We start from the raw sequence: 18564 nt of genomic DNA on the forward strand, positions 1-18564 counted from the left end.
GGTGAAAGCTACCTGGATTTTTAGCAGGAGAGGTGGAGAAAAATTTAAAAAAAGCCTTGAGTCAGCTTGGAATTAGCAGCAAGGTGGAACTTCCTCAAGGGAAGCAAAACAGCAGTTCAATTCTGGGGTGAAAGCTGCCTGGATTTGTAGCAGGAGAGGTGGGGAAAATTAAAAAAAGCTTTGGATCAGCTTGGAATTAATGGCAAGGTGGAACTTCTTCAAGGGAAGCAGCTCCATGAAATAGCAGCAGTTCAATTGTGGGATGAAAGCTGCCTGGATTTGTAGCAGGAGAGGTGGAGAAAAATTTTAAAAAAAGCTTTGGGTCAGCTTGGAATCAACAGCAAGGTAGAACTTCCTCAAGGGAAGCAGCTCTATGAAATAACTAACAGCAGATCAGTTCTGGGATGAAAGCTGCGTGGATTTTTAGCAGGAGAAGTGGAGAAAAATTTAAAACCAAAAGCCTTTGCCTCTGTGAGATCCTGTTGCTAATGTGATTTCCACGTTGCATCAGTTTGGTGCAGTGCTCCCAGAGCGCTGGAGATAAACGCAGCGTGGGAATCATCACTCAGCCTGGTTTGCCTGCTCCCTCCCAGCACATCTCAGTGCTCCTGACAGCTCTGCTGGGTGCCAGAACCCAGTCCTCGTGCTCCCCACCACGTGTGGCTGCATCATCCCCCTGGGTGAGGAGGCACAGCCCTGGCACCAGCAGGTCCTGGAAGGGTTTTCAGGTGTTTTCCTGGTCCCTAAATCCTGCATGGATCAGCTGGTAGGGCACAGAGAAGTGTGGGAAGGGTTTGGAAGCACAGCCTCCAGTTTCTTCGAGTGCTGAGCAATTAATTTGGGCAAGCAGGGAGTTGTGCTGTGCAGTAATTAGCAGGGAAAGCACCTGGGGCCAGCCTAAGCAGGGATGTGGGTGGCCTTCACCTGGAGATTGCTCCGTGTAATTGCAGCAATTTACCTGCCTGGATCAATGGCACATCAGGCACTGTGTGCCACGAGGCAGGCATTCTGCACCAGGGCTGTGCCCAGAAAGGTGCCACCTCGTATTGCCCAGAGCCCTGTGTGGACTGCCAGCTCTGATCCTGTGCCAGGGCTCCCTGAGAGCTCAGCCTCTGCCCTGGACACAGTTCCCTTCCTTATTTAGGGCTGGCTGAGTGCTGGGCACTAACGAGGTTGGAATCAAAGGCTTTGGGAGCAAGGATGAGCTGGCAGGGCAGGCTGAGCCCTGGGTGCACAGGGGCAGCACCCAGCACCAGCCTGGCTCTTGGTGCCTTTCCTTTGGAGCTTGGCTTAGTGTTTGAACATCAAACTCACCCAGATGGAACCCCTGGAGCCCCTCTCCTAGGGGGGAAAATAAAGTGAATATCCAATATTGTGTGTAGTGAATATCCAATATTGGGTGTAGTGAATATCCAATATTGGGTGTAGTGTATATCCAATATTGTGTGTAGTGAATATCCAATATTGGGTGTAGTGAATATCCAATATTGGGTGTAGTGAATATCCAATATTGGGTGTAGTGAATATCCAATATTGGGTGTAGTGAATATCCAATATTGGGTGTAGTGAATATCCAATATTGGGTGTAGTGAATATCCAATAATAGGTGTAGTGAATATCCCATATTAGGTTATTCACTATCCCAGAACGTTTTTTCCTGTTTTTCACAGGAAGAAGTTAGAGCTGCATTAATTAAAGAGTTCTGAGAATCTATAGGAGATGTTGAATTAATATGAGTTTGGGATTAATGTTTGAATATCAAGCTCACCCAGTGGAACCCCTGGAGCCCCTCTCCTAGGGGGAAAAATAAAGTGAATATCCAATATTGTGTGTAGTGAATATCCAATATTGTGTGTAGTGAATATCCAATATTGTGTGTAGTGAATATCCAATATTGTGTGTAGTGAATATCCAATATTGTGTGTAGTGAATATCCAATATTGTGTGTAGTGAATATCCAATATTATGTGTATAGTGTATATCCAATATTAGGTGTATCCAGGGTTATTCACTATGCCAGAACCTTTTTCCTGTTTTTATTTCACAGGAAGAAGTTTCAGCTTCATTAATTAAACAGTTCTGGACTAAGAGAATCTATAGGAGATGTTGAATTAATATGAGTTTGGGATTAATGTTTTGTCTGGTTTAATTCACATTTTTTTTGCCTGGTTTAATTCACACTTCCTTCACCTGTATCTTCTGCAGAATGATGAGTGTTCTGCTGAAAATTACTTGTGGAAATACTATTTGGTGTAGTCAGAAATGGCTGAGGTAAAATGTTATCTGCCTGGTCTGTCCTTGATGAATTTATGCATCAACAACTTTAGAGCAGGGATCAAGTGGCAAATATCAGTCCTAGAAAGTCTCAGCCTAAATCATTGACAGGGATGGAGAGTTGAGCAAAGTTTGGAATAATCCTAATTTAGTTTTGTGTTGAAAAAACACAAAAAAACATTGAAAAAAACCAGTGGTGATACCTGGAAAAGAAGGAATTGGAGGGAGATTGGAGAGATTGAGAGGCTGGAATGGAAACTGAGGGGAGGTTGAGTTGTTTTGGCTCTGGCATCTTCTTGGAGCTTTGCAGTTCCTGGTTGTGCTGAGCTCCCTGCGAGGTGGGAGCAGGAGGGAAAGGAGGAGCTGAGGGGGTGGTTTGATCCCTACCTGGCTGTCCCTGAGCTCTTCCTCACAAAGCAGCACAAGCCAGAGTGGGTGAACATGGAACAACTTGGAAACATTTTTTTTTTTTTGGGGGGGTAGTGACTCACTGCAACTTACCCAAAGTGACCTGATTTAGTTAAATGAGGCTAAATATAACCCATGTGAAAAGTACTGACATGTGGGAGGAGACGCCAGAGTTGGCACTCAGCCCCTCAGTTCTGCAGGGAACATCTTTCACGACTGGTGACTAATAATTTTTTACTCTTGCTGCCTTTGGAAATAACAATCCCTGCTCCATTTTTCCCCCCCATCCCAACCTTGTAGGGAGGGAAATGCTCTGGGCTTAACCTGCCTTTGTGAATTGCAGCTCTCTGCTATGGACAGTGCCATCACCCTGTGGCAGTTCCTCCTCCAGCTGCTCCAAGAGCCCCAGAACAAGAACATCATCTGCTGGACCTCCAACGACGGGGAGTTCAAGCTGCTGCAGGCAGAGGAGGTGGCCAGGCTCTGGGGGATCCGCAAGAACAAGCCCAGCATGAACTATGACAAACTCAGCCGGGCGCTGCGCTACTACTACGTGAAGGTAGGCTGGAAATCCTGCTCCAATCCTGCTCCAATCCTGCTCCAATCCTTATCCCTCTCAGCTAAGGAGCTTTGTTTCCTCCTCCTCCTCCTCCTCCTGCAGGGGAGGGGTGGCACTGCTGTGCCTCTGCCAGGTTGGAGGAAGTTGGGCTGCTTTGTTTCAAGGTGTTGGGTTGGTTTTTAATTCCGTTTATTGCCGCGCTGGTTCCTCCTCGCTGGTTGTTTTGGGAGGTTCTGGTGCAGAGTGTTGGTTTGGTGGCTTTGCTCAGGCAAATTTGCCTTTGGATCCTCGTTCCCCTTTCAGAAATACACAGCCCTGCAAGGGTTAAAATCCAGGTAGAGCACAGGGAGAGGCTGATGGTGGAGAGCTTGAACATTGCACCACTTCCAGATCTTTTTGCACCTTTCTCTTGACATTTATTTCATTCAAATTAAACATTTTCCATCCCTAAGTATTTTTCTTTTCTCTGTGTGTTCAGAATTTCACCTTCATTTTGACCACTGTTTTCAGCCCAGCAGAGTAAGAAGCTTTTTCCATCCCTAAGTATTTTTACTTTCTCTATGTGTTCAGAATTTCACCTTCACTTTGACCACTGTTTTCAGCCCAGCAGAGTAAGAAGCTTTTGTTTATCCAACATCTTGGAGTCTCACCTTTGTTTCCCTTTATCCCACGGCTGCTCGTGTGTGAGTGGAGCAGATAAAAATAACCCCCAGTTTCTGAGGAGCCTCAGCCTGGAGCAGGTGGGAGGGTGCTGGTGTTCATTACTGGGTGCCACAAATCTGCTTTGGTACTGAGAGATCTCAGCACCAATCAGGGAATGATAAATAAGGATAATTCCGAGTCCAAAGAGTGTGTGGCATTTCGCTGAGGAGCAAAACAAGTTTGACAGATGCTGTTCTGTGGTATTGAAATAACTGATTAGGCTGCATTCTGCTGACTAGCTCAGCTGCTTATTCTCTTTTATTATCATCTTATTAAGAATAAAAGTGGTTTGATTTGAAGTGCAAGCTCTCAGTTCTGCAGTCCTGGAGAAAGCCTTTAGCAAGTTCTCCTCTTAAATTACCCGTAGTGTACCCGGCTGAGTGATCCTTGCTGGGGGTAATGGGCATTTTTGGATGTCAAACAGGATTTCTTGGCAGTTTTTAGGCTGTTTTTAGCCAGTTTAAGGTCAGGTTAAGCTCACCTGTTGCAGTGTTTTGTCTGCCAAACTGGAACACGCAGGGTGTTTTTAAAACAGGAAAAGAAAAAACATTCTTTTTTTTTTTTTTTTTTTTTTTTTTGGCTGAAAGATTACAGACTTTAATTCCTCTGCCTATTTTAGGCAGTGTTTGTAGGAAGAAAATTAATCTGCAGAAAGGTCTAAATATACTTTGTCTTCTTGCCTTTAGAATATCATTAAGAAGGTGAATGGGAAGAAGTTTGTGTACAAATTCGTGTCCTACCCAGAGATCCTGAACATGGATCCGCTGGTGGTGGGCCGGCTCGAGGGGGACCCCGAGATGCCCGGCTTTGGGGAGGTCACCAGCACCCCCAAGGATGTGGAAAACTGTGGCAAGGAGAAATCCCAGTCCTGTGCTAAATCCTCCAGCAGGAACGACTACATCCACTCAGGCCTGTACTCCTCCTTCACCCTCAACTCCCTCAACTCCTCCAGCGTGAAACTCTTCAGGTCCATCAAGATCGAGAACCCGGCTGAGAAGCTGACGGAGAAGAAACCTCAGGACCCCACCCCTTCTGTCATCAAGTTTGTCACCGTGCCCTCCAAAAAGCCACCCTCTGCCCCTCTGGTCTCCACCACTTCAGCGGTGGCCGTCACCTCCACGGCTTCTGCCACCCCCACCGTGTCCTCCTCGCTTCCCCTGGGCTCTGAGGAGACTCTGCAGACCCTGGAGACTCTGGTCCTGCCCAAGCTGAGCGTCCCTGAAGCTCCTCCAGCACCTTTGCCAAACTTGAGCAGCAGCTTCACGGCCACCCCGCCCATGTCCTCGGTGTCCCCCGGCCTCCAGGTGCCCTCCACGCCCCCCTCGCCGCCCCTGAGCTCCAACCCCGACCTGGACATTGACACAGACATCGAATCTGTGGCTTCCCAGCAGCTGGAGCAGGCCCAGAGCCTCCAGCAGCAATCCCCAGAGCCCAAAGAGCAGCAGGATTCAGCTGGGCTGGAGAAGGAATTTGCCAATCACCTCTCCAGATCGAAAAAACCCAAAGGGCTGGAGCTGGCTCCCACTCTGGTCATCACAGGCAGTGATCCCAGTCCTCTGGGCATCCTGAGTCCTTCTCTCCCCACTGCTTCTCTCACTCCAGCACTTTTCTCTCAGGTGAACAAATCTCCTCAAATTCCCTTCCTGGTTTCTTTTTTTTTTTTATGTTTAAACTAACAATAGTGATGATGTTGTGCTTGAAAAGAGCAAGTGGAAAATGAATAGTTCATTGTCTGCAGAGATTTGAAACTCAGGATGTCACTCCCTGCTTGGTTTTGTTGTGTTTTTTTTTTTTAATCCAAGCCAAGTTTGGTGTTAATTCACCCCAAAGTGTGCCCAGGTGCTGGGCATGCACACAGGGCTGGCATGTGGAGGCAAAACCCAAACCAGTTCCAGCAGGATTTTGTAAACCTTGCCAGGGGAATGCTGAATTATTCCTAAATCCTTCAAACCCAGCCCCTGAGAGGTGTGTGCTGAGCTGTTTTCACTCAGTGAGGAGCATTTCCTCAAAGCCAAAGTCTTGTGAGCAGGCAGCAATAAGAGCAGCTGCTTAATTTGGTTGTTATCTTTGTGTGGGAAAGGAAAGCTTTCATGTCTCCTGGAAAACTTGGAACTGAATCCAGCAGGGCTGGTAAATCATCCTGGATCTGTGGGATCTCTCCCCTGCAATCAATTGGGATTGGAATGAAACCATGGGGGAGCTGCTGGTTGGAAACTGAAGTGGCTGAAGATGGGAAAAAAGGAAAAAAAAAACCCAAATCCAAGTGGAATTGTTCTTTTGGCAGCCTGGGAAGTGCTTGGCTGGTGAACCTGGAATATTCAGGAGCTGGATGGGAACTCCTGTTGTTGCTGCTGGCATTGTCAGTGGCTCCAGGCTTGTGCCTGTTGGGGTTTTTTTTTTCCTTTTTAAATCCAGAATCCCACTTTTCCAGAGTGCTGGGTTGGAGGAGGAGCTGCTCTGCTGTGGCTTCCAGCAGGATTTGGGGGTGGAAGAAAAGGGTTGGATTGCTCAGTGAGGGGAGTGGGAGGGATGGAGGGAGGGAGAGCTGGGTGGGGCTGGCAGGGAGGAGGAGGAGCAGGAGGAAGGAGGGGATGGGAGCTCTGGCAGCTGGGGGGGTGTTGTGGCTGGAATTCCAGGGGGAAGGCTGGAATTTCCCTGCTGGAATTCCAGGGAAAGGGCTGGAATTCCATGGGAAAAGCTGGAATTCCCCTGCTGGAATTCCAGGGAAAGGGCTGGAATTCCATGGGAAAAGCTGGAATTTCCCTGCTGGGATTCTGTGGGGCAGGCTGGAATTCGAGGGGAAAGTCTGGAATTCCATGGGAAAAGCTGGAATTTCCCTGCAGGATTTCCAGAGGAAAGGCTGGAATTCTGTGGGAAAGGCTGGAATTCGTTGGGAAAATCTGGAGTATCCCTGCTGGAATTCCATGGGAAAGCCTGGAATTCAGTGGGAAAAGCTGGAATTCAGTGGGAAAAGCTGGAATTCAGTGGGAAAAGCTGGAATTTCCCTGCTGAAATTCCATGGGGAAGGCTGAAATTCTGTGAGAAGGGCTAGAATTCCACGTGAAAAGCTGGAATTTCGTGGAAAAGGCTGGAATTCCGTGGGAAAGGCTCTGACAGCTGTTCTCCTGCCTTTCCAGACTCCCATCCTGCTGACTCCCAGCCCTCTGCTCTCCAGCATCCACTTCTGGAGCACCCTGAGCCCCGTGGCTCCTCTCAGCCCTGCCCGGTTGCAAGGTGCTAACACCCTCTTCCAGGTGAGTCCCAGGTGCTCCCACCCTGTCCCAGGTGAGTCCCAGGTGCTCCCACCCTGTCCCAGGTGAGTCCCAGGTGCTCCCACCTTGTCCCAGGTGAGTCCCAGGTGCTCCCACCTGTCCAGGTGAGTCCCAGGTGCTCCCACCCTGTCCCTGGTGAGTCCCAGGTGCTCCCACCCTGTCCCAGGTGAGTCCCAGTGCTCCCACCTTGGTTCCCAGGTGAGTCCCAGGTGCTCCCACCTTGTCCCAGGTGAGTCCCAGTGCTCCCACCTTTCCAGGTGAGTCCCAGGTGCTCCCACCTTGTCCCAGGTGAGTCCCGTGCTCACACCCTGTCGCAGGTGAGTCCCGGTGCTCACACCTTGTCCCCGGTGAGTCCCAGGTGCTCACACCCTGTCGCAGGTGAGTCCCAGGTGCTCCCACCCTGTCCCAGGTGAGTCCCAGGTGCTCCCACCCTGTCCCAGGTGAGTCCCAGGTGCTCCCACCTTGTCCCTGGTGAGTCCCAGGTGCTCCCACCCTGTCCCAGGTGAGTCCCAGGTGCTCCCACCTTGTCCCAGGTGAGTCCCAGGTGCTCCCACCTTGTCCCAGGTGAGTCCCAGGTGCTCCCACCTGTCCCAGGTGAGTCCCAGGTGCTCCCACCCTGTCCCAGGTGAGTCCCAGGTGCTCACACCCTGTCCCAGGTGAGTCCCAGGTGCTCCCACCCTGTCCCAGGTGAGTCCCAGGTGCTCCCACCTGTCCCAGTGAGTCCCAGTGCTCCCACCCTGTCCCAGGTGAGTCCCAGGTGCTCCACCTTGTCCCAGGTGAGTCCCAGGTGCTCCCACCCTGTCCCAGGTGAGTCCCAGGTGCTCCCACCCTGTCCCAGGTGAGTCCCAGGTGCTCCCACCCTGTCCCAGGTGAGTCCCAGGTGCTCCCACCCTGTCCCAGGTGAGTCCCAGGTGCTCCCACCTGTCCCAGGTGAGTCCCAGGTGCTCCCACCCTGTCCCAGGTGAGTCCCAGGTGCTCCCACCTGTCCCAGGTGAGTCCCAGGTGCTCCCACCCTGTCCCAGGTGAGTCCCAGGTGCTCCCACCTTGTCCCAGGTGAGTCCCAGGTGCTCCCACCCTGTCCCAGGTGAGTCCCAGGTGCTCCCACCCTGTCCCAGGTGAGTCCCAGGTGCTCCCACCCTGTCCCAGGTGAGTCCCAGGTGCTCCCACCTTGTCCCAGGTGAGTCCCAGGTGCTCCCACCTTGTCCCAGGTGAGTCCCAGGTGCTCCCACCTTGTCCCAGGTGAGTCCCAGGTGCTCCCACCTTGTCCCAGGTGAGTCCCAGGTGCTCCCACCTTGTCCCTGGTGAGTCCCAGGTGCTCCCACCTTGTCCCAGGTGAGTCCCAGGTGCTCCCACCTTGTCCCAGGTGAGTCCCAGGTGCTCCCACCTTGTCCCAGGTGAGTCCCAGGTGCTCCCACCCTCTTCCAGAGAAGCTCTGGCTGCTCCTGGATCCCTGGAAGTGTCCAAGGCCGGGATATTTTTTACTATTTAGGAAAAAAATCCACTTTATTTAAGAAAAAAACCCTTTTTTAGTTGTAATTCTCATGTTTTTCCCTCACAATTCCAAGGCCAGGATAATTTTTACTATTTAGGAAAAAAAATCCACTTTATTTAAGAAAAAACTCTCTTTTAGTTGTAATTCTCATGTTTTTCCCTCACAATTCCACTCTGGCACTGGAATTACCACAATTTGCTGTGGCAAAGGATAGAATTTAACCAGTTGAATTCATTTATGATTTCATTTCATTGAAATGAAAGAATTTAATGAAATCTTCTGGGTTGGGATCTGTCGTCTCCATGGAGATGAAGGAAGTTCCTCATCTCTGCCACGAGGATTGGGAATAAACAAGGAGGGCTGGAATGACAATGGATATTTCAGCTGATAATTAACTGAATTTAGAGCAGTTTTCCTCAGAACCTGCATTAAAATCACATTTTAATGAGGATATGGGGTCACTGTGACCCTGCTTGGCACTGTAAATAAATTAAAAGTGAGAAGCCAAGAGCATCCCTGAAATCTGGGCTGGCTTTGCTTTGTTTTGTTGTCACTTTTGGGTTGGTTTTTTTTTGCCTTTCTTTGTGCACAGATATGGGAGGAACATGAATTAAAGTGGTTTTTTTTTTTTTGATTATTTTTGTTTTTATCTCTTAGTTTCCATCTGTGCTGAACAGTCATGGCCCATTTACCCTGTCTGGACTGGATGGACCCTCCACCCCTGGCCCCTTTTCCCCGGATCTGCAGAAGACATAGCACATGGAATTCCTGCTGCAGGAAGGACACAGCAAGGCAGGGATGGCACATTTCCCTCCAACCTTTTTTTTTGGAAAACAGAGCAGTTTGTAATTCCACTGAGATTCTCAACAGTTGGAGTTGTTGCCATTCCCAAATCCAAAAACAACACACAAAAAAAAGCCTTTTTTGTGGAAAAATTCCCCTTTTTTTGGAAGAACCCAGGTTGGGAATGTATATGCAAACGCCTTAATAGGAGCTGCAGCTCCAGTTCCTTCTCCTCCTCACTTTGGAAGGATTTTCCCCATGTCCAAAAGGAATTTTGGGTGATGTTGCAGCACCTGCCCCTGCACTGACTGCAGCAAACAGCACCAGAGGAGGTTTTTTCTCTGGAACTCTTGGGAAAAACCAACCAACCAACAAAACCCCTCTGCTCTTCTGCTTCCTGTGCTCAGCGAGGAGAGCCCTGAATCCTGATGGAAGCTGGCATTCCAGGGAAAGCTTGGGAATGGGCTGTGTGCTGCAGCTCTGCCCCCAGGCCACCACAACCTCTGCAGCAGCAAAAGCAGCCAGGGCTTCTCTGCTGCCCTTCTCTCCTTTTTTTTTTTTTTTTGTTTTATTTTATTTTTTTGCAGGGAGGATTTTATTTTTTTTTTTTTTTTTCTTTTTTTCAAGGATTTATTCCAAGTTTATGTCCTGGACAATTCTGTGGAGCTCCTGGGAGAGAAGAGGTGGGGCTGGATTTTGGATGTTTCCCTGCCTTCCTTCCCTTCCCATCAGCAGTGGGATGAGCTCCTTTCACTTCTCACAGAGTTTCAATGCTGGAGTCCAAACATTTCTTGTGCCACAGCCTGGGAGCTCCCTGCTGGACCAGCAGGATGGGAGGATTTTCCCTGCAGGTTTGGAGGATTTTCCCTGCAGGTTTGGGGGATTTTCCCTGCAGTTTTGAGGGTTTTCCCCTGGATTTTTGGGGTTTTTCCCTGGGTTTTTAGGGGAGGTTGCTGCCTGACCAGAGCCCAGCAGGCTGAGTGAGAGCAGCAACATCCCAGCATTAGTGTTGCTCTTCTTTCCCCACAGCTCTGGAAAAGCTTCCTGCTTTTCCCCAGGTGGAAAAGCTCCTTTTTTCCCAGCTCTTCTCCCAAGTTTTGCAGTGGAGCTGTTGGTTTTGGGGTTTTTTTTCTGTTTTTTGGAGGGAGCTCTGGCCCCAGAGCAGGCTGAGGGGTTCCATGGGGTTCATCCTCTTTTCACCTCCTTGGTGTCCTGGGTTGATGATGCAGGATTGTTTTCCAGAGCCAGTGGAGGTGAGATGGAATTTGTAGGTGGATTTTTTACACCTCAGGAGGCCTTTTAAGAAAACTGAGGGGTGAAAAAAATGCGAGCTGCTCCTCTCTCAGCCCCTCAGTCTGGGAGTGTTGAGCTGTGGGTTCGTGTCCTTCCAATTTTGGGGCTTTTGATGTCAGGCAGCAACTTCTGGCTTTGAGTTGGGGCTGTCAGAGGATCCTCCCCATAAAAAATTCCCAGAAAACAGATGGAGACATCTCTTTCCTTCAGCATCCTCCAGGCTGCCAGCAGCAGAGGAAGATTTTCCCCTGTCCAGCACGAGGAGCTGACAGAGTTTGCTGTAAATACTGCACCTATTCCATGGAGAAGTGGTGAACTCAAACTTTTCCAGAGGTTTTTGTTGTTTTTTTTCTTTTCCCCTTCTGCCACTTTTGCAGGCTTGGAATTCTCTTGAAAGCCACAACACCCAGGACTTTTCTTTTCCTGCAGTGATGTTCCCTTTCTATAAAACAAAAAACCACTTTTGTGTGACACCTGGGACAGGTGGGTGGGACAGAGTCGCTTTTTTTGGGCATTCTTCACCTGCCCAGGGGAAAAGTGGGAGAAAAAAAAATCCCTTTTTCAGGTGGAGAAGCAGGGAGTGAGCTCATGGAGTGACCTGTCTTCCTGTTGGCTCCTGTCAGAGGCAAAAAATGCTTCACATTTAGACATCAGCAGATGCAGGAGGAAATTCCTGCGCCAGCAGCTCTTAAAAATGTGCAATATTGACCTTTCTTTTTGAGTTTTATTGTTGTTTTTGAAATGCAAGAAGCGAAGCTGCAGGTGATGGTGAAGAGCAGGCATCTGGAATTTTTTGGTTTTGGGTTTGCATGTTTGGAGCCTGCTCTGGGAAATTTCTAGAGCTATGGATAAATAGCAGCACTTTGGTTGGTTCAGGTTGGCCAATTTTATGCCTACCAAATACTTTGGGACTTTTGACATTTACAGGCTGGGATTGGAATTGAAAATTCATGAATGAGCACTAAAAACTTGCAATTTAATTGCTTCCCTTCCCCCTTGTTCCCCCCGTGGAGAAAAGCCAAGTTTAGCTGTTGAAAATTTGTGCACTTAATTCTTTGTGAGCTTTTATGGCTTTGGGCAGAGGGTCAAGCCCTCCTCAAAAAAAAAAAAAAGTTATTTGTGGGCTCCTCCTCTCCTTAAAGCTTCCCAAAATTGCTGTGCCACAGAGATCCAGGTTTTCCTGTCTGGATGGGAAAGTTTCCACCAGGAAAAACAGGAAAAAAAAAAATGAGTGTGGACAGGATGAGAAGCTGAGGAAGCAGCTGGAAAAGGGAGAGGAGGTGGGAGAGGAGCAGCTTTTGCTGCTTTTTCTCCTCTGCAGTTTTCAGGTCACTGAAGGGAATATTTCCTTTTTCCTTGGGGAGCTGCCAGCTCCTCCTGGCTCACATTCCTGACAGAGCCTCCCTCCCTCTGTCAGCTGCTGGTTCTTGAGGTCACTTCAGGAGCAGTTTTGTGCATTTGGTTTGGATTTAGCCTAGGGCTGCTGGGGTTAGAGTAGATTCTGGTTTACTTCTGTACCGTGGTGATTTAAAAAAAACCAAAAAAACCTTAAAAAAAAAAAAATTAAAAATGCAGCATTACAAAGCTTTTTTTCTTAGGTTTCTCCTGTTGCTGGAGTAGCTTTGGTTTTGTGGAATGCTTGGTCATTTTTTTGCAGCAGTTTGTTCCTGGCTGGTTTGGGTTACGTGGAAGGTCAAAGAGTTTTGGTGGAACAAAAGAGTTTGGTGGAAGACAAACAAGAACTCAGCATCCTGGCCAGCTCCTGGAGGTGGGAATAAACCCCTCACCTTGGTCACACCTTCCATGGAACCCAGAGATTCCAAAACCTCCTTGGATTTAGGGAATCCTGGAAGCTGAACTCGTGTCTTGCTTCTGGGAATCTCTTTTATTTTATTTTTGGTTTAGTTTTCCATGGGGAGCTGCTGCTGCTGCCTGGCTCTCTTTGAGATCCTGGATTTTCCTGGAGCTCATGGAAGCAGGAAAATGTCCCGTGGTTATGGAGCCCTTGGGGTTCTGTCCTTCCTGGGAGGGTGATCCTGGTGAGAAGAGGGCCATGGAGGGATTCTGGGGCTGATTTCAGCAGCAGCTTTGGGTTTAGAGCTTTGATTCAGAGCTGTCTCAGCAGGGGATGAGGACAGTTCCTGCGCCCAGGGTTGGGCACACTTGGCTCTGTTCTGCAGCAGGTCAGGAGGGATGAAATCCTTGGAGTTGGACAATTCCTTCTTTTTCATTTGGAGCATCCCCAGGCTTCAGAGTCCATGGAATCTTTGGGATGAAATCCTTGGGGTTGGACAATTCCTTCTTTTTCCCTTGGAGCATCCCAAGGCTTCAGAATCCACGGAATCTTTGGGATGAAATCCCTGGGGTTGGACAATTCCTTCTTTTTCATTTGGAGCATCCCAAGGCTTCAGAATCCATGGGATCTTTGGGATAAAATCCCTGGAGTTGGACAATTCCTTTTGTTTCCCTTGGAGCATCCCCAGGCCTGTGTCCATGGGATCTTTGGGATGAAATTCCTTGTTTTTCACTTGGAGCATCCCAAGGCTTCAGAATCCACGGGATCTTTGGGATGAAATCCCTGGAGTTGGACAATTCCTTGTTTTTCCCTTGGAGCATCCCCAGGCCTCAGTGTCCATGGGATCTTTGGGATGGTGGATGTGAGAGCAGGAGGGCTTTGGTTGGGCTCATTTCCCCCTCTGATGCATTTTCTGGAACATTCTGGGGTTTGGATGTTGGCTCTGAGGGCAGTGAAGCTGCTGAGGTGCTTCCCCAGCCCAGGGGGGATTCCCTGGGGATTCCCTGGGGATTCCCTGGGGATTCCCTGTGGGATGGGTGGCAGTGAAGGGCCCTGCTCCCCTCCTGGAGCTTCTCCTCCAGCTGAGATCAGCCCTGCCCCTCTCTTGTGGGTTTATCCCTTGATTTACCTTTTTTTGCTCCTGGTTTTTGGCAGTTTTTGATGTGCTCTGCAGTTGAGCCTCTCCCATTTTTAAGGCAGATTCGTTTCCAGTGTCAGCTCTGGAAATCAGCCTCAGCAGTGGGGCAGGGAATGGTGTTAAAATGTTGTTAAAATCCACAGGAACTTCAAAATTTTTGAGTTTTGGGTGACTCTTTTGGTTTGTTTCCTTCCTCAGCTCTGTGAGGAATAGAATCTGGATCTGGAAGAGTAGAAATAGGGGGAAAAAAAAAGAAAATGAAAAGAAAAGAAGAGACCTCTTGGCCTCTGGGCTGGTGGGGTGGTTTTGTCTTAAAAATCAGAGTGGGATATTGCAGGCAGCCCCCGAGGGACTCCCAGGAAATTCTTGAATATTCACCCAGGAGCTCTCCAGGATGGTTGGTGAGGCTGGTGCTGCCTCAGGGGTTGATTTGGAGTTAATTAAGCAGCAATTAGGGTTAGCAATTAGCAGTGTGAGCAATCAGGGGAGTGGGACAGGCTGGGGCTGGCAGAGGAAGATTTTGGGGTCAGCAGCAGTTTGTCCCAAAAGTTTTATGTCCCTTTTCCTTGGGGAATGTTTCTTCCCCTCTGGTTTTAGAGCTGAGAAGTTGATTTGGAATAATACAGCTGGGAAAGAAATAAAAAAAGGAGAAAATTCTAGGGAGACACAGCAGTGCTGGGTGAGATCAGGGCAGCTGGGATTCATCTGGGGGCAATCCTTCTCCAGCAGGAATTCTGGGAGGCCAAAATCCTGGGAATCAGCACAAATCCAGCAGCAGCTGCTCCAACCTCCCTGGGCTGGGCAGGTTTTTGGTGTCTTGGAGGGATTTAAATCCGTTTAAATCGATTTAAATCAATTTTTAGCTCTCCCATCCAGCCCTGGTGCTGTGTGTTCTGTTTATTCCTGGATTTTGGGAAGGTGATTTTGGCAGATTTTCCAACTTCCCTGGGCTGGGCAGGTTTTTATTTGTGTGTCTTGAAGAGATTTAAATCAATTTAAATCAATTTAAATGAATTTAAATCAGTTTTTAGCCTCTCCAGCACTCCCATCCAGCTTTGTGCCAGTTCATCCCTGATGATTTTTGGGAATTCCACTGGGAATGACTGGGGAGGGCAGAGGTGGCTCTGGACAGAGAGAAATCCTTGGGAATGGAACCAAATCTTCCTCCAGAAGAATTTTAATTAAAAACCTGACTGATTTTAGAGCTGCCCATTCCTGTCAGGATTCCCTGACGGGCTCGGAGCAGGGAGGTGAAATTTTGGGTTTTGGTGTCAGTAAATCCTGAACTTTCTTCTAAAATCTTGGATTTTATTCCTGTTTTTATGCCAGGAACAAGCAGGAATCAGGAGATTGTGTTCCCTGCAGGTTGTTTTTCTGTTCCTCCCTGGATATTCCAACATTTCCCTGCTGGAACAACAAAATATCTGCTCCCTACAAATTATTTTGGAACAAAACCACCCTAAAACTGGCAAAAAAAAAAGATGAATTTTGTTTCCACCTCCCAAAGAAAGCAGCAGATTTTGTTTGTGGAGCTCTTCCAGGCACACTCAGAGCTGAAATTTGTAATTTATTTATTTTTTTTTTTAAGATTCCTCATTGTTTAAATCTGCCTGGAGCACATGTGGGTGATGCCTGGTGGGATGTGTTCCCAAAAATCCATAGGAACATCCCCATCCTCCCTCTGAGCAGGTCCTGCACTCTGCAGTGCCCACTTTGAAATATTTTGCACTCCTTTGGGAGGTGTTTTTGGGGTTTTTTGGGGTTTTTTTTTCTTCTCTTTTAGCCCTCAAATCAATCCTGCCCCAGCCTGCACTCGTGAGTTGCCAAAGGTTTATTTTTGACATCGTTGGTTGCCACATCCCCTGGAAAAAAAACCCCAAAAAAACCCAAAAAAAACCCTCAAAAAAAGTGTCTTAAATATGTTTTTGAGTAGTTTTGTGTGCATGGAACAAAAGTTTGGGCTTGATTTCCAAGATTTCTCTGTGAGGTTGTGTTGCAGGAGGTTTTCATCTCAAAGCAGGGGTGGAGCAGGAGAATCCTGACCTTTGGAAATCAGGGATGGGAGTGGAGCCAGGCAGGAGGGGCTGAGTGCAGAGCCCTGAACCAAGAACTGGAACTGCTGCCGTTTATTTTGATTATTTCCCTTTCCTTTAAGGTGATTTTTTTCAGTGTTTTTTGGAGGGTTCTGAGGCTGTGCATGGCTCCTGGCGTGGGGAGCTCCCATTTCCCAACCCCTCTTTGCTCTCAGCTCCTCGGGATGGCTTTTGGGGCTGGATTTTGATTTTTCCCTAGCATGTCCCAACCCCTCCAAGCTTTGAAACTTCTTCCTAAAATTGTGTTAACTTTTATTTCTTGTTGTTCAGTTGTACAGAGTTGGTTTTTTTTTTTTTTTTTTTTCTACATAAAATATCCTTTGGAAACGTTTCATTCTCTGTGAACAGGGTTGAGATTTATTCTTTGTAGCTTTGAGAAAAGACCCTAAAATTCCCTTTTTCCCACCTGTTTTGTAGCTTGTTGCAGTGTTACCAGATGGCCTTATGTACGTCACAGTGCTTTGTGATGGGTACAGTAGCACATGGAATGCTTCTTCCCCTCTGCTTTTAGAGCTGAGAAGTTGATTTGGAATAATAAAGCTGAAAAAAGGGGAAAAAAAATATAAAAAATAAAAAAAAAATCCCAGGGAAACGCAGTGGTCATGTCCTCTAAAGGAGATCAGGGCAGCTGGAATTTATCATCCTTCTCCAGCAGGAATTCTGGGAGGCCAAAATCCTGGGAATCAGCACAAATCCAGCAGCAGCTGCTCCAGCCTCCCTGGGCTGGGCAGGTTTTGGTGTTTTGGAAGGATTTAAATCGATTTAAATCAATTTTTTAGCCACTCCAGCACTCCCATCCAGCTGTGTGTGTGTCCTGTTCATTCCTGGAGTGCACATCTGGATTGGGAAGGTGATTTTGGCAGCTGCTCCAGCTTCCCTAGGCTGGGCTGGGCAGTTTTTGGTGTTTTGGAAGGATTTAAATCAATTTAAATCAATTTTAGCCCCTCCAGCACCCCCATCCAGCTGTGTGTGTGTCCTGTTCAGTGCTGGAGTGCACATCTGGATTGGGAAGGTGATTCTATTCTGGCAGCTGCTCCAGATTCGCTGGGATGGGCAGGTTTTTTTGGTGTTTTGGAAGGATTTAAATCGATTTAAATCAATTTAAATCGATTTAAATCAGTATTTTAGCCCCTCCAGCACCCAGCTGTGTGTGTGTCCTGCTCAGTGCTGGAGTGGGAAGGTGATGTTGGGGTGGTTCCTTGCTGGAATTTTCAGGCTGAGCTGGGTTCTTGGCAGATTTTTGGCAGCTGGGAGCAGATCCCTCCCCCTGGAACTCCAGGCTGGATTTTCACCTTTCCCAGTTTGACCTGGCTGGGATTTCCAGAACAATCCATGGGGAAAACTCCCCTGAAAGCAGCAGCAGCAGCAGGAGGGGGAACATTTCCAGTGGCTCTTTCCAGACCAGAGTTGCATTTTTCATTTCTCTATAAATATATATAAATATATATATATATAAATATATATATTACAAATTCAAGAGGCAAAGTTTTGTTGTAGTGAGTGTCTGAAACTTCCTACACTGGAGACTTTTCTGGACAAGACAACTGTAAAAGTCACCCCTTGTTCCAGCTAGGTGACCCTGCCTGGGACAGAATTGCTTCTCAGTTTAACTTTTTATTTTTAAATATTTTATTAGAGTATCTTAATGTGTTTAAAAAAAAATAAAATAAAATAAAAATGCTGGTATGTAATGCAAGTACATAAATAGCCAAAGTTTTCAGTAATTGTTCAGTGTTACTAAATTTTGCTTTTATTTAACCTTCTGAGATAACATTTAGGAAGACCTTCAGGGTGAAAATTCAAAGTGTGAGCGACTGGAATAGGGCAGGGATGGAGTTGGAGCACATTTCAGGGTTGAAAGCAATCAGGAGGAAAAGCTTTTCAGCTGCAAAACTTCCTTTGCACTGTCCTGCCACTTCAAAGTGACAAACGCTGCTCTGGCAGCGGCTCTTTGGGAATTGTTATTCAAACATCACCAAGGTCTTTCCTGAGAAATCAGGTGACTTTTTTCTATTGCTTCGATTTTTGTGCAAAAAAAAACCAACAAAAAATAAAAATCAATGTATTGCAATCTTTTTTTAAAATAAACGGGGTGGGAATAGTTAAAGAAAACTATTTTCTGTAAGAACTGACAGAGGGATTTTGCTTTGTATAATGCAAGCTGGCTTTAAAAAAAGCATTGTAGCAAATCATTCAAGTCAATCATATGTTAATAGTTATGTGCAACCAGACATGCAAAACAATTGTATTTTTTTAAATAAATATTTTTAACAAAGTTTTTTGCTCATTTGACTGGTTTTGTTTTTTACTTTCTGTAGATAAAATAGAAAGTTTCAATGTAGGGGATGTGATGAGGAGGGAGTTCATCAAACCTTGAGGTAAATTCTATTTTAAATTCTATTTTAAAATTCTATTTTAAATTCTATTTTTAAAATTCTATTTTAAATTCTATTTTTAAAATTCTATTTAAAATTCTATTTAAAATTCTATTTAAAATCTATTTAAAATCTATTTAAATTCTATTTAAACTCTATTTTAAACTCTATTTAAATTCTATTTTAAACTCTATTTAAATTCTATTTTAAACTCTATTTTAAATTCTATTTTAAACTCTATTTAAAATTCTATTTTTAAAATTCTATTTTTAAATTCTATTTTAAAATTCTATTTTAAATTCTATTCCTGTTTTGCTAAATCAGGTGCTCTTCTGATGAAAATTTCCTTAAAATAAGATTTTTTTTCCCCCTCTAAGTGA

General features: G+C 46.7%; 1 protein-coding gene and 1 long non-coding RNA gene across 17 annotated transcripts; both read left to right on the top strand.

Moving 5' to 3' along the window:
• Positions 1-1877: 1877 nt before the first annotated feature.
• On the top strand, positions 1878-18085 carry ELK4 (ETS transcription factor ELK4). Its single transcript, XM_050985380.1, has 4 exons — positions 1878-3241; positions 4630-5559; positions 7081-7197; positions 9365-18085. The coding sequence occupies exons 1-4, from the start codon at positions 3035-3037 to the stop codon at positions 9461-9463; spliced, it is 1353 nt and encodes a 450-aa protein (XP_050841337.1). The 5' UTR covers positions 1878-3034; the 3' UTR covers positions 9464-18085.
• On the top strand, positions 7200-9349 carry LOC127060823 (uncharacterized). Of its 16 annotated transcripts, XR_007780190.1 has the most exons (5): positions 7206-7290; positions 7656-7717; positions 7992-8115; positions 8269-8330; positions 8393-9349. It is a non-coding gene; the product is annotated as an uncharacterized LOC127060823 (long non-coding RNA). The 16 variants fall into 16 exon arrangements; XR_007780189.1 differs by lacking the exon at positions 7656-7717 and adding an exon at positions 7594-7655 and having other exon boundaries at positions 7200-7259; positions 8269-9349; XR_007780186.1 differs by having other exon boundaries at positions 8269-9349.
• Positions 18086-18564: the final 479 nt, after the last annotated feature.

Source organism: Serinus canaria, chromosome 26, assembly GCF_022539315.1.
Source record: "Serinus canaria isolate serCan28SL12 chromosome 26, serCan2020, whole genome shotgun sequence".
NCBI classification, from domain to species: Eukaryota; Metazoa; Chordata; class Aves; order Passeriformes; family Fringillidae; genus Serinus; species Serinus canaria.